This window comes from Anolis carolinensis, chromosome 3 (genome assembly GCF_035594765.1).
Source record: "Anolis carolinensis isolate JA03-04 chromosome 3, rAnoCar3.1.pri, whole genome shotgun sequence".
Classification (NCBI taxonomy): domain Eukaryota; kingdom Metazoa; phylum Chordata; class Lepidosauria; order Squamata; family Dactyloidae; genus Anolis; species Anolis carolinensis.
In genome coordinates this window covers 201,036,095-201,051,575 of record NC_085843.1, presented here as the reverse complement: position 1 = coordinate 201,051,575, position 15,481 = coordinate 201,036,095, and the positions used below count along the sequence as shown (strand labels likewise).

The window sequence follows — 15,481 nt, the reverse complement described above, 5'->3', positions numbered from 1 at the left end:
TGTTTCAAAAACGAGAAGCTGCAGATCTGGAAACTCAAGATCTGTAACTAGAGGCCGACTTCGCCTTTACAAAGTGGAGGGGAAGAAGAGAGAGAGAGAGATGTGTTGTTAATTTCCCAGCTTCCTTTTAATATCCTACCAACGCCAAAGATCACAAAGGCCTACGAAAGCTGCTTCTCTGATTTATATGTGTTTACGTAAAAAGAAAAATAATCCCCACTAAGACGAGATAGAAAGAGAGCGAGACAGAGAGGTGCTACTTTTTGTCGCCCCCCCCCTTCCATCTCAATCATATTTGCCTTGAAAATCTCTTTTCCCCACCCAAGGAGGCGCTGTTTGTCAAACTTCACCACCGCCGTGAGGCTTGGAGGTGCCAGAACTTCTTGACTTAGAGAACTAAACCTTTCTTGGGGAAAATTTTGTGTGCGGGTGGTTCACAAAATGAGATGAAAAGGGATCTTTGCCTTTCCTCTGCTTTCCCACAGTACTTCCATTTCCCCTGCAAACGGAGCTTTTACTTACAAATATATATATAATCCCATGGCTACAAAACTTGAGTTTTGTTTCAGTGAACCGAGGTAGATCTGGATCCCCTTTTAAGGTGCGAAATGGGTCGGGTTTCCCTAGAAGTGTCCTCACAAACCCAGGTACCATTAGTTTGCTTTTGTCGGGATGTTTAGTTTCTTTTTTTAAGAAAAGGGATCCGAAGTCGTCTTGTAAGAATGCCAAACCCGGGTTTGCACTTCGAGGCTGTGTAGGGAACACCTCCTGTTTTAATAGAAAAGTTCCCGCCAAATCGGATAGCCGCCTTCCTATTCTGGAGTTTCGCTCCCATCCCAGTTCTGAACCCTCTTTGGTGTCTTGATGAAGATGCAGAGCCTTCGGTGTTAAAAAGGGGAGGGAGAGAGATTGAGAGACAAGAAAATGAACAAAAACTGGCTACCAGTATTAAAACAGGACATTAAATAAAGAACAGGGGAATTCCAGATATGAAACAATCAGGACCAGCTAACACCTCCCAACAAAGGATTCCCCCAGGCGGCAGCCAACCAGGCTTTGAAGCTGCAGGGCTGTTCAATGTTAATCAAGGTGATTCATTGCAATTTTCACACTGCCAACAGACAAGAGTTCTTTCTCCCACCCTGGACCTTCCACAGATATATAAACCTCACTTGCTTAGTTTCCAACAAACCTCACAACCTCTGAGGATGCCTGCCATAGTTGTGGGCGAAACGTCAGGAAAGAATGCTTGTGGAACATAGCCATACAACCCGGAAAATTCACAGCAATCCACTGATTGAGAGACAGATCGAGAGACTGAGAGAAAGAGAGAAGCAAAGTCCTTTTATTATAATGTGGCTGTAGTAAAGGGTCCCTCCCTCCCTCCTCTTGTGCCCTTTGCTCTCCGGGTTGACGCCACTGGGGCTTCTGTTTTGGGGAAAGGAAAAGGGTCACAGAAGAGGGGGAGGTGATCCCAAGCCGAGTTTCCTGAGTCGCCTGTGGCCATAAGGACGCAGGAGGACGGCCAACTTCGCCTCATCCTGCTACTACAGTAGCCGCAAAGTGTTGGCGATGGAGTGGAATTGCTTTCCTTCCCCCCTTAAACCTCCCTGCTTTGACCCCCAAGGGTCGGCTTTGGCAGGAAAGAGAGTTTTCTTTTTTACATACTCAAAAACAAAAACAAAAAAACAACCACCCCATGCTGCCCAGTGAAGCGCACCAGACTGATGTTGGCACGAGTGGAGTTTGCCCATTTGGGTCCCAGAAGTGGGAGTTCCCTTTTGGGTCGGTGAGATCGCTCATAGCCCTCTTCCCACCCACCTCGCTTGGGGATGCCAAGTTTCAACAAACTCGCTGGCACAACCAATTTGCGGCTCCTCCAGAAGTCAAGAAACAATTTTCCTGAGATTTCCCTTTGTTACCGAGCATAAATGACTCTAAAAGAAACTAAAGGCGTCCTCAATAAAAAAAAGATTCAAAGGGGGAATAGTTGGCCTCTCTCCCTGCCCCCAAATAACAATACTAGTGTTGTCCAAGGTTTTCGTGGCCGGAATCCCTGGGTTGCTGTGAGTTTTCCGGGCTGTATTGGCTATATCTCCTGAAGTTTCACCCACATCTGTGGCAAGCATTCTCAGAGGTTGTGAGGTTTGTTGGAAACTAAGCAAGTGAGGTTTATATATCTGTGGAAGGTCCAGGATGGGAGAAAGAACTGTTGTCTGTTGGAAGCAAGTGTGAATGTTGCAATTAATCACCTCGATTAGCATTGAAAAGCCTTGCAGCTTCAAAGCCTGGCTGATTCCTGCTGGGGGAATCCTTTGTTGGGAGGTATTAGCTGGCCCTGATTGTTTCATGACTGGAACTGTCCTGATTTTATAAATTCTTCATGGTTTTTCATGGTTTCCTCCTTTTTTGTTGAAATTGTCCACATGCTTGTGGATTTCAATGCCTTCTCTGTGTAGTCTGGCATAATGGTTGCTAGAGTGGTCCAGCATTTCTGTGTTCTTAAATAATATGCTGTGTCCAGGTTGGTTCATACTGTGGTCTTCCATGGCTGACTTCTCTGCTTGAGTTAATCTGCAGTGTTTTTCATGTTCCTTAATTCGAGTTTAGGCAATGCTGCCTTTGGTGGTCCCTATGTAGACTCGTCCACAGCTGCATAGTAGATGGTAGATTCCTGCAGAGATGAGAGGACCCCTCTTCTCCTTTGCTGAAGGTAGCATTTGTTGGATTTTCTTGGTGGGTCAGTAGATAGTTGGTAGTGTTTCTTCATCAGCTTCCCTATGTGGTCAGTGTTCCCTTGATGTATGGCAAGAACACTCTTCCTCTGGGTGGATCTTTGTCTTTACTCTCATGGCTTATTCTTGGTCTTGCAGCTCTTCTGATGTCTGTGGCGGAGTATCCATTGGCCTGTAGAGCCCAGTTTAGGTGGTTCAGTTGTTCTTGGAGGAGGTGGGGTTCGCAGGCCAGGGCTTTAATTGTGACTTGGGAGAAGGTTGGAGTTTTTATGTATCTGTCCTTGTGTAGGTTTTCTGTAAATTGTGTGGCCCAATTGTGGATTGGGTTTGCGGATGACTAGAAATGTCTGTTTTCCTTCTTTTTCTTTTTCCATGGTGAATCTTCTTTTTTGTCTTCTGAACTCCCCCCCCCCCATGTCCTCCAATAAAGTTTCCACAGCCAAAGAAGAAACTTGCACGCCCCCTTTCCCCCCAAAGTGTGCCGTGGGGAATGGAGGGGTGATCGTGGGGGAGGGAAGACGAACAGCGTGAAACTGTGCACCGGGCAAAAACCTCCCCTGAATGGAATCCACGTGGGGAAAGTTGGAGGGTTTGAACCGCTGAGGTGGAACCGCTCTTTCTTCTCCTTCAGGTTGGTGGCAGGGCGGTAGGTAATAAGTGGAGTGTTTGCTCTAATAGTCCCTGGAGGACCATCCCGAAAAAAGTCTCTCTCACTCTCTCTCACTCACTCACACACACACTCTCTCTCTCTCACACACACACACTCAAAGACACAAAAACACACCAACGGGATCCTCTTTCAGGCTGGTGAAATTAGGCTCTCAATGGGCATCTGTGGGGTTCAGGTCCAGAGTGTGGCGAGGGAAGGGGGGGAAAGGGAATAGGGGGCTGGGAGGGAGACCTTAAGCGTGATTTATGGGAGACAGAATCGAGAAGGGGGTGTGTGGAATGAAGTTGGTGGAAAGGGCAGCTCGGACACTTCTCTGGGGCAGAAAGAAGGGGCCTGGGGCGTTGGTTGCTGCAGCTCTGTCCCTTTAAGGTCACGGCATGCTCTGGTATGATGTGGCGAAGGACAGCTGGGCAATGGCCATCTGACTGACTCCGGCTTGACATCTGGGAGCCCACTGGTGTGTGGCACGCGAATCGCTTGATGTCGCTATTTAAATGCAAATTTCGGGGGGGGGGGAGGAGATCATTGAAGCCTCACCCCGTAAATTCACACAAAAGGAACACTTCACGCAAAAGGAGGAGAAAGGGAAGGGAAAGAGGGAGGGCGCCGTTACTTCGCGAGGTCTTGGCTGCCACATGCAAATCGCATTCAAATCCGCAAACCCCTTCTGCCTGGCTAACTTTGCTAAGGTCAAGACTTTGTGTTTGGAGAGGCGTGCGAGGGGGAGGAGGGCAGGGCAGAGCTGGCCTTGTGAGCAGCGCCTTCTTCCCCCGAGATGGGGTCGTCTCTCTCTCTCTCTCTCTCTCTCTAAGGAGGGAAAACAGCCTTTAAATCTAGTTATATTTTTATATATAGGCAGTGGAGTTTCCCACGCTCCATGGCCATCTTCGCCAAACCCTCCTGAAGTTGTAAAAGTTTTTAAAAGGCAGGGGATATGGGCTTTTCAGGCGCAAAGCAAGCCCTCCCCTTGGGACATCAAGGGCTCCTGAACTTCACCGCTAAGGGCTGGCCTGGTCATCCCTAGACCCCACACGGCTGGCCTCTTTAGGCCAGGTTTTGTTCCTAAAGCCTCGACTTCCACGACCTCCTTCTCCCTCTTTTCTTTTATCAATCTATTACTTGGGCCCAAGGGAAAGGTTTGCGCCTCGCCCTTCAACAAGACTGTAAGTTTGAGTTTGATGGAGGGTTGGTTTGCTGTGAGTTTTCCGGGCTGTATGGCCATGTTCCAGAAGCATTCTCTCCTGACGTTTCACCTGCATCTATGGCAGGCATCCTCAGAGGTTGTGAGGTCTGTTGGAAACTAGGCAAGTGGGGTCTATATATCTGTGGAACATCCAGGATGGGAGAAAGACCTCTTGTCTGTTTGTGGCAGGTGTGAATGTTGCAATTGACGACTTTGATTAGCAGTGAATAGGCTTGCAGCTTTAAAGCTTGGCTGCTTCCTGCCTGGGGGAAATCCTTTGTTGGGAGGTGTTAGTTGGCCTTGATTGTTTCTTGTCTGGTAACAAATAAAGTTGTTCTTTATTTTACTGTCCTGATTTTAGAGTTTTTTTTTAAAAAAACTGGTAGCCAGATTTTGTTCATTTTCAGCCAGATCTTGAAGCTGAAAGGCTAGTCAATGCTAATAAAGATGGCTAACTGAAACATTCACACCTGCCTCAAACATACAAGAGAACTTTCTCTCACTCTGAACCTTCCACAGATATATAAACCTCACTTCCTAGTTTCCAATATACCTCACAACTTCTGAGGATGCCTGCCATAGATGCAGGCGAAACGTCAGAAGAGAATGCTTCTGGAACATGACCATACAGCCCAGGAAAACTCACAGCAACTCAGTGATTCCGGCCATGAAAGCCTTTGACAACATATTGATGGAGGGTTGTTTGCAAACATAAAGAGGGGGCCAAGACGCCTTTCCTCCGATCCAAAATCTGGGTGTCATTTGTTCCTTCCTTCCTTCCTTCCTTCCTTCCTTCCTTCCTTCCTTCCTTCCTTCCTTCCTTCCTTCCTTCCTTCCTTCCTTCCTTCCTTCCTTCCTTCTTTCTTTCTTTCTTTCTTTCTTTCTTTCTTTCTTTCGCATTTCTCCTTGTATGTGGCATTGAGCCAGAGGAGAAAAAGGGGGTAAAAGACAAGAAAGAGAAAGTTGGTGAATGATAAAGACCGTATTTTCCACGCTTTGGGTACAGGACCAGATGATCTAGAAAATGAGCTGAAATAGATTCAGCCTCAGAGTCTGATGTGAAGAGCAGCTGACTCCCCGATTCCTGGCCAGATGGCTTCTGAACACAGATTTGCATTCATTTTCGCTTAATATCGTCCAAAATAGCGGGGCAGCTGCATTTGTTGTCAAAAAGGTTTAAAACTCCCTTTTCTTTCTGGGGCAGGATCGTTACCTTATGTGACGGGGCTTAGGCAACTTTCACCCCTCTCCTCCCTCCCTTTCCTCGTCTTTTAGTCAACAGTATCAGATTTAAAAGGATTTGTTTTAAAACCTCCTAATTTGGTAATCAGATTTAAATCGCCTTGGCGCGTGTAATCTGAATTAAAGATACTGTAAATGGTTGGAAGCATGGTGCTTTTGTGAGCACGGGCAAGGAGAAACTTTATATTTTCCCAACATTACTTATGACCAGATCTGTGCTTCAGGGAAGAAAGTATATTTAAAGGAACAGTGGGGGAGGGGGGACCCAGAGAATTATATTTTCTTGACTACAAGAAGCTTTATCGGCTCAGGATGCTGTACAAAACCACAAATACCAGACAGAAAGAGGCAGATCCCCCTTTTTCTTTCCATCAACCTGTTTGTAACTTGAGTTTTTCCCCCAAATCTTGCCCAGTTACAAATGTGACAACGCTTAAAGATGATTATGGAAACAGGGGTTTTCCCCCTCCTCCTTTAATTTATCATGAATAGTTTCTATACACTTTGATTTAAGGTTATTAACATTCTATAGACAGTGGCATCTTTAATATGTGGCGATCGCTTCTAAAGACTAATCTCATTACCCTCAAATAGTCATAAAATATGATTTTATTATACTTACGTATTTAATTAGACGGCCAGCAATGTAATGGATTTTGAGATCGGGTAGAGAGCAACAGCTTTGATAATTCACTTATCTTTAGCAATAGTCATTAACCCTCAACACCAGCAAAATAGATGGCTTCCCAACCCATCCAACCCTTCCAGGAGGGGATAGGGGGCTCCCCTGCTAACACAAATCGGACTTCGATTTTCGCCGATTAATTAAAATATGAAGGCACCAGCCCTGCCAATTCGCATAAAAGGAAGCCCTAACCCACACAAAATGCTTTGGGGGGATGCTTTTCGTTTCAGGAGGCTCTGTCTGCTCTGGTCTTGAAACGGAGACTGGGAATCAAAGCGGGGAGAGTTGGCTGAGGAAAAGGGTCTGTTGTGCCGCCTCCCCAAAGAGGCATCCTCTGCCCATCCCCAGGGTCTTCCCCCCTTGTTAAAACAGGAGCTGGGGTCCCTTCGTCTCTCTCTCACTCTCTCTCTCTCTCTCTTTCTCCCCCTTCCCTGAGCATCCTTCGCCTCTCCTTCTTTGCTCTCCAGCCTTTACTCAGAAGTAAACTTCTTCCGGTTTGAACAGGGATTTACTCCCAAGTAAAGCAAAGCTCCGCTCGGAGACCTTGACTTTGGGAAGGCTGTCTCCTTCTCTCCTCCCCGCGCGCTCTTTTCTCTCGAAGCTTTCCTCGAAATCGGAGTTTCCAAGATGCGCCTTGGCAGAAAAGCCGTTCCCGGAAAAGAACTCAAAGGCAAAGAAGGGGGTGTGGGTAGGAATCCCGTCACTTAGGAAATCTCGTCAAGCATCGATTGAGAGCTCTTCTTAGACTTTCCAAAGCCCAACTTCATTGCCCGGTTGAAAATTAAAGAGGATGGGAAACACAACAGTGCGCTTGGACTGGCAGGGAAAGAAGGGAAGGGGGGTGGCGGCAGCTATTGTTCCTTTTCCTGGCCGAGACTGCTAGAAAGTTTGTGCTCTCCGGCTCCACATTCACACACACACATACACCCCTACAGTTCCGGGATGCCCTGCACCTCCTAAGTATAGAGGCATTTCTGCCCCACGGGCCTTTCCTGCAGGTCTGGGACCACCTGTAATAGCCACGGGGCTGAAACCTGAGCCTGAAGCCAGATTTTCCCATGGAACACTATGTGAGCACTACTTGCATTCACACTGAACCGAGCCCCTTGTTGAAAGTGACCTTTCCTTTCCACTATTTTAATCCAAAATATTATTGCAAAAGGGAGGGGGGCGCTAGATAAGTGTGCATGGGAAGATACCCAACATCAAGAAACATGAAAGGCACTGCAGAGTAAGTCAGCCATAGCAGAGCACTTGCTGAACCAACCTGGACACAGCATATTATTTGAGAACACAGAAATGCTGGACAACTGTAACAACCACCACGTCAGACTACACAAAAAAACCCACTGAAATCCACAAGCATGTGGACAATTTCAACAGAAAGGAGGAAACCATGAAAATGAACAAAATCTGGCTAACAGATTATTTTATTTAAAAAAACCCCTCTAAAATCAGGACAGTAATCAAAGAACAATACTCTGAAAACAGGGGAATTCCAGGCATGAAACAATCAGGGCCAGCTAACACCTCTCAACAAAAAATCCCCCAGGCAGGAATCAGCCAGTCCTCGAAGCTGTAAGGCTTTTCAATGCTAATCAAGGTGATTAATTGCAACATTCACACTTGCCTCAAGCAGACAAGAGTTCTACCACCCTGGATATTCTACAAATAAATACACCCCCCCCCCTTGCCTAGTTCCCAACATACCTCACAACCTCTAAGGATACCTGCCATAGATGCGGGCGAAACGTCAGGGGAGAATGCTTCTGTGACATGGCCATACAGCCCGGAAAACTCACAGCAACATTATTTGAGCACTTCTTGCTTTTACACCGGACCCCTTGTCGAAAGTGACGTTTCTTTCCCAGTATTTTGACCCAAATATTGTTGCAAAGGGGCGGGGGAGGGGGCTAGATAAGTGAGCATGGGAAGATACCCAACACCCTCGTCCGGGCTGAAGCCCAACCTATTTCCTATATCCACGCATGCACATCCACTTTCCTTGACAGCTTCTGTTTCCCTGCTGTTTGTACCGAGGCTGGCTTTTGGAATGACTATTTGGCGAAGGAGCTCCACAGAAAGAGAGAATCTCCATTTAATATTCTAACTTCATTGGCTGTTGTGGCGCGTGTACGTTGCATGTGTGTGTGTGTGTATATATATATATATTCTTCTACTACAACATATATATGTGTGTGTAGAATTTTAAAAAACCCAAACCAAGCCCACTGCCACCCGGCTTGCTGTGTTATAAGGGCGGGGGTTGAGGAGGCGTCGCGGCGGCTGCAGCAGCCAGCCAGCCAGCCAGCCATTCAGTCAGTCAGTCAGGACTAAACAAGCTGCGGCGCTCCAGGCGAGGGAGGGAGGCGGGCTTTGGGGCCTCTCCATATATGGCCATGTCTCCGCCCCTCGCGCGTCAGAATCTGACAGCGCCGTTCCCGGGGGTCTAGAGTTTTGGCTCCCGGGAAAGGTTCCATTCCTCGGGGATGGAGGGCTGAGTTTTGTACGCTTCCCCTCCATCCTGCAAAAGACGCGTCGGGCCCCTGGTCGAGCTCTCTCCTGTGCCCAGGCACACCTCCATGGTAATCATTTTTTCGTTTATTTGTCTTTTGGAGCAGAGCAGACCAGCCTTGCCAGAAGTGGTCGATTCAGCAGTGTCCTGAAGCTGGTTTGTTGGGGTTTTTTTTTCGGGGGGGAAAAGGATGCTGCTGTTTTACTAGGATGACACCACGTTGAGAAAGAAGACTTCTCGGCAAACAAACCAACAAGCCCAATTATTTATTGGTGAAAGAAAAAAGAGAGCCGGAACTGGAAGGCAATCTTCGGCAAAGTACCGACTTTGGCAAAAACGACAACAACAAAAACTTATTTTTTTCCCCTTCCCTCCCCCTCTTCGCCACCCCCCTTTTCAACTCCTCCGGGTTTTGTTTTGTGTGGTGAGCGTGTGTAGTTTTTTTCCCCCCAAAACCTCCAAACTGGAACGCCATCCAAGTAGAACTGCTCAGTATATTGTTTATGCCGTGCCAATACAGGACAGATTGAAGACGGAAAGACGACTTGAACTGGGCTTTCCTCCGACTGATCGCGGGGAGTAAAGTCATCTCGTGTATCCCGAGGAGAGCGGGGGACCGAGAGAGAGAGAGAGTGGAAAGGAAGGAAAGGAAGAAAGCAAGCAGGAGAGGAAGAGGGGGGAGCCAACCGAGACAGAAACAACCATCAACTCCTATTGCCACCCCCACTCCCTCGAGCTGACATTTCTCATCATTTCGAGCCCCATTTGGTGAGAAGCTGGTTTCGCCCCCCAAATTGTTTTAATGTTTGGGATTCAGGAAAATATACCACGAGGTGGGACAACCATGAAAGAAGAACCGCTGGGTAGTGGAATGAACCCAGTCCGGTCGTGGATGCATACGGCGGGGGTAGTGGATGCTAACACAGCCGCCCAAAGGTACGTCTGCCTGCCAAATGGTGTGCCCCTCCCTCTCTTTTCATGCCTCTCCCCCCATTTTTCTTGCCCCCTTCCCGCGCTTGTGTTTCTCATCCCAACCGTAAATCGCCCTCAGTGAGTCCTCCGGATCAATTACAATCTCCCTGAACTCCGCTTCCTTGTCTTTCCCCCGCCCTTTACTCTCCAGCTCCGCTTCTCTTTCTCCTTCAATCTCTCTCGTGTTTGCACCCTTCGCATTGCATCAGATTAAGGATAGGATCAACAATGGAGAAGTTTCCCTTTCTCCCCCTGATGTCTCCCCAGATGTCATTCCTAATGTGGTTGCCCTTCCTTCCTTCCTTAAAATCATAACCGCCTTCATCCTCGCCTCCGAGTCCCTCTGTTTCGCTCTCCTTCCTTCCTTCCTTCCTTCCTTCCTTCCTTCCTTCCTTCCTTCCTTCCTTCCTTCCTTCCTTCCTTCCTTCCTTCCTTCCTTCCTTCCTTCCTTCCTTCCAAACTCACAACAACCGCCTCCACCCCCGTGTCCGAGCCCCTGCACCCTTCTCTGTTTCTCCGCAGCCGCCTTCTCCACTCCTTTTCCTTCTCCTTCTTCTCACCGAGTCCTTCCTCTTCTTTTTTCTCCTCGCAGCGGTGTGGGGTTGGCTCGGGCGCATTTCGAGAAACAGCCGCCTTCCAATCTCAGGAAATCCAATTTTTTCCACTTCGTCTTAGCTCTCTACGACAGGCAGGGGCAGCCCGTGGAGATTGAAAGGACAACTTTTGTGGACTTTGTGGAAAAAGAAAAAGTAAGTCTTTGAAAAAAAAAATCCCTCTTTTTTTTAAAAAAAAAAGCGATTTAAGTCAGATTCCAGATAATGCTCACCTTGACTTAGACACTGGCAGTTCTTAAGGGACTCTAGAGGCGTCCAAACCACGTGCAGCTTCTCCAAGTTTTGTATGCCAGCGATTGGCCTCTCAGACAAGTTTGGAAAGGAACGGTTAACGCCACATTTTCGATTCCAAGCCAACCTTGTCCTCCCAAAGGCAGGCGAACAAAACACCGGTTTATTTATTGTGTCAGAAGCGAACCGAGGGTACAGTTGTAATGTATTTAAAAACACAACGTTAAAAAATGTCCTTTGACCAGTAGCTGACCACTTGGAGTACCTCTGGTGTTACCATTAGAAGGTCCTCCATTGTGCATGTGGCAGGGCTCAGACTGCATTATAGTAGGTGTTCTGTGGCTTGCTCTTCTCCCCACTCGCATGTCGTGGACTCCACTTTGTGGCCCCATTTCTTAAGGTTGGCTCTGCCGATAAGTGGGGGAAAGTGCTGTAGAAGTCCCATCCTATCCTCTTAAAAACAATATGTTACATGACATTATTTGTCATCACTTGCAGGAGCCCAACAATGAAAAAACTAACAATGGAATTCACTACAAACTCCAGTTATTGTACAGTAACGGTAAGTTTTCTTCCTCGCCGCCTTCTTTGTTGTTTATGTTGTGTTTTGTGTGTGCTAGGAAACCCGCCAGCGACCTCCCATTCACCCTCTTTCTGCAAAAAAAATAAACAAACAAATTGATAAAAATAAGACAAGGGTATAAAGATTTGGAGATTAAAATTACATGACTGCGAACACGGCTCTTCTTGTGGCATAGAAGGAAAACAAAACATAAGCGATCAATAAGTCAATGGTACTTTACATGATTAACCGGCTGGTCTTGAAGTGGAAAGTAACAACATCTCTCCCCCCACTTCCCATCTCGCCCAAACGCCCCCCAACCCGGGATCAATATCTGCTCCAGCACAACATCACTTTTAAGAGCCCACTCCCTTCCACGTTTGGCAAATTAATGTTAATTATTGTGATTGCTTAGCTCGCTCATGCCAAATATAAAAGATCCCACACCAATGCAATCCTGAACTGAAGTAGGAAATATTGACCAGGGATATTATATCCAGGCAGGCACCCAAGGAGGCTATGCTATTTTCAAATGCCTCTCTCCCTGGTTGAATTTAAAGAAGCATGCCCAGTCCCGTTGTCTCAGTCAAGGCAACTATTTCATGTTTCCCTGGTGGGTCAAACATCTTAAGACGTGCGGATTATTTGTGTTTGAATCCCCCACGCCGGCGTGTTGCTTTTATTAAAAACATAAGTTTCAGTAGGCAGCACTGATACGTTTTTACTGGCTGTTTCCGTGCATCCTTTGTGCCAGTACTGCTTATGCCTTGCCTTGTGATCCACATCCTTTCACTGATAAGAGATGGTCTCTTTTTCTTCTTTTGTTTTTCCTTCCCTTTTGCAGGAGTTAGAACGGAACAGGATTTGTACGTTCGGTTAATAGACTCAATGACCAAACAGGTGAGAAAGTTTAAGATATTTCTTTCTGAGAGAGTTTTATGAGTTTTTAAAAAGTGTGTCCTCCTCCTCCTCCTCTGGCTGCTTCGTCTTCTCTGAGGCGTGAATTAAAACCCCATCATGTAGACTGATATTTAAGGAGGTGAAATGGTTGTATTGTTTTCTATCACGAACCTGTTAGCAATAGGCTGCCATCTGGACTCAGATTCCCCTCTGATGAATATTAGGAGAAGGAAAAGTGACAGGGGGTATTGGGGGGGGGGGGGAGAGAGAGAGAGCTCCAGTCGCTGTTCCACATGTATTTTAGAATAATTTGGAGGATTAACTTTATTAACACCGGTGAAAAGAAAAGAAGCCTCTCTTAATCCTAAAATTCAAGGTGGCTTGCTTCTCACCCCGCAACTCCCTTCCTCCTTGGGCTGCTGTGAGTTTTCCGGGCTGTATGTCTATGTACCAGAAGCATTCTCTCCTGACGTTTCGCCCACATCTATGGCAGGCATCCTCAGAGGTTGCAATGTGTTGGAAACTAGGCAAGTGGAATGCTCATGGTGGGAGAAAGAACTCTTATCTGTTTGAGGCAAGTGTGAATGTTTCATTTGGCCACCTTGCTTAGCATTGAATAGCCATGCAGCCTGGCATTGAATAGCCAGGCTGGAAAACTTACAGCAACTCAGTGAATCCGGACATGAAAGCCTTCGACAGCCCTTCCTCCTCGTTCCTTTCTTTCTCCCCTCTTTAAAACGGAATGATTTAGTCTCGCGAGACGTTTTATTTGGGATGTAAAAGTTAAATGTGTTGAGGGTGAAAAGTCATCTTGTTCTCCACTAGTCCGGATTCACCTCCGGAGTCCCCCATCTCCATAATTCAAGCTCTGTGCTCCAGGGGTCACCCAAACCCGTCCATTTCCCCTGATATCAGCTCCTGTTTCTTCCTCAGACCTCTGTCATGCCTTGTAAATAACATAATTACAAGCAGGTCCTGATTAAATTATTTAACCTGTCTTGGTCAACTTTCTGGAGGATAACGATGGCAATCCAAGAGCATTCAAGTTGAAAAGGGAGCAAAACAGAAACACCTCCCATCCTAAATCGCCTGTTAGTACTGAAAGGCTTCTTTTAAAATCTATTTTAATCCAGCGATAATGTTTGCTGGTTTGAGGTTTTCCCCATTCCTTTTGGAAAAAACCATGTTTCCATATAAATTTAAACTACGGGAGCTAGTGCCTTTCAGGGCCCTTCCACACAGCCATATAAACCAGAATATCAAGGCAGAAAAATCCCACAATATCTGCTTTGAACTGGCTTATCTGAGTCCACACTGTCATATATTCCAGTTCAAAGCAGAAAATGTGGGATTTTATTCAGCTGTGTGGAAGGGCCCTCAGAAAAGATAACATTCCTGTGTCGACTAAGGATTTTTTTTTGCTATCTTTATTGAAAAGTAGGGTGAATTTGAGTTTTTTCCCCTTATTTTTGGTATGGTTTGGAAAATATGTTTTGAAAAACATTATGCCAAAGAAAAGGCAAGCTTTTCAAAGCCCCTCCTGGGACATCGTTGCCAGCTTGTTTAGGCTTTCAGAGCTTCTTTTTCCTGTTCCTCTTTTAAACTAGAAAGTGCCCTTCCACACAGCCATATAACCCAGAATATCAAGGTATAAAATTCCACAATATCTGCTTTAAACTGGGTTATTTGAGTACAGACTGCAATCTATTTTAGTTCAAAGCAGATAATGTGGGATTTTATTCAGCTGTGTGGAAGGGGGCAAAGTTTTTTTTTCCCAGGGATCTTGACTAAAATAAGACCACGTTTAACTGCGTGGTGTTCTTGCCGAGAGAAAACCGGCAAAACGGCAGTCCCTTGACAAAGGCGGAGGCGTAGTGCCCTCCAATAATGCTTTCAATGGGTTACAGAAAAAGCACCCTTTGAAACCCTGGAGCGCTCTCCAGTTGACAATGTCTTTTTTATTCCCTTTGTACAGAGCAGCTAAATGTTTTCGGAAATCGCTGTAGGCTAATGAAGAGGGGACTGATTATAGGCGACTCTGTATGGCCCCTTCCACAGAGCTGAATAAAAATCCCACATTGTCTGCTTTGAACTGGAATATATGGCAGTGTGGACTCAAATAACCCAGTTCAAAGCAGCGATTGTGGGACTTTCTGCCTTGATATTCTGGGTGTGTGGAAGAGCCCTATATTTGCTTGCTCTGGAATAAAAGAAGGGGAGCAGAAAGAGAGAGAGAGGAGGAAAGAGGCTAACATTTCTAAGCACGCTTTCTCTGGGTCATCACTGAAGCTTCTGCAGGGCAAAAGGAAAGAGAGAGAAAAGAAATACAGGCTTTTAATCTCCCTTCGCTGACGGGGAGGAAAGAGGGGGCGAATGGCCCAGTAACTGATCAAAGAGTCAATGGCGCTGAACCGACAGTTTATGGATTTCTGTTGGTGCTACAAAATAAAAAATAAATCACATCTAAATACGCGGATTCATCAGAGGCGAAGTAACAATCACCAGAAGTTATAGGGCGTGCTGCAACAACAAACCTTTTCGCAGCCAGGCGACGCTTTGCTTTGCTTTGCTTCTGGCTGCGGGGGTCATATATTATTTTCGGGGGGGAGGGAAGCCAGGACAACTAGGCCTTGTTGGAAGGCGAAAGAAGGGATGCTGCTGGAAGAAGAGCCTCCCAAGAAAAGGCAGGAGGGAGAAGGAAAGCCCTGTCTTTCTTCCTTCCTTCCTTTCTCACACTTGTGGCGGCGAACGTGCGAAAGGCTGAGACGAAGACTTGAGATGTTTTGGGTGAATAGGAGAAAAAAACTCTCCCTTCTCTTTCCCAATCGCCTGGCTGTAATGGGAAGGGAAGGCAATGACCTCATGGAGCACAGACGGCGGCAGAGGAGGCCCAGGCTGCGTCTGTGTGAGAGGGAGAAGGGGGAAGGGAGAGAAGCCCAGGCAGGGAAGGAAGGGAAGATGGAGAGAGGGGGAAGCGACCCTTCTGGGAAAGGAACGGCAGGCAAAGGGAAGACTGGAACCGATGCCTTCTGGAAGAGGAGAGACTGAGGAGGTTTTCATGACCGGAAAGTGGAAAGGAAGGGAAATGCCCCGCGCGTGGACGTCTCCCTCGTCCCCTCTCTCTCTCGCGCTTCCTCTCTCTGCTTCTCCTTCTTTCATTGGGTCTGCAGGA

The 15,481-nt window shown here is 46.8% G+C and overlaps 1 protein-coding gene across 15 annotated transcripts in view; it reads left to right on the top strand.

Annotated features, from left to right (window-relative positions):
- The window catches only part of ebf3 (EBF transcription factor 3), a 226,632-nt gene that overhangs the window by 7,254 nt on the left and 203,897 nt on the right, over positions 1 to 15,481 (top strand). For 6 of the 15 annotated variants that reach the window (XM_008106698.3, XM_008106692.3, XM_062976082.1 and 3 more), the window contains exons 1-4: positions 8,883 to 9,966; positions 10,595 to 10,751; positions 11,346 to 11,409; positions 12,254 to 12,309. In XM_008106698.3, coding sequence (XP_008104905.1) covers positions 9,833 to 9,966; positions 10,595 to 10,751; positions 11,346 to 11,409; positions 12,254 to 12,309 — 411 coding nt within the window. In that variant the 5' untranslated portion in view covers positions 8,883 to 9,832. Of the gene's footprint in view, positions 1 to 8,881; positions 9,967 to 10,594; positions 10,752 to 11,345; positions 11,410 to 12,253; positions 12,310 to 15,481 lie in introns of those variants that run through there. The other 9 variants (XM_062976083.1, XM_008106691.3, XM_062976081.1 and 6 more) reach the window with 5 other exon arrangements.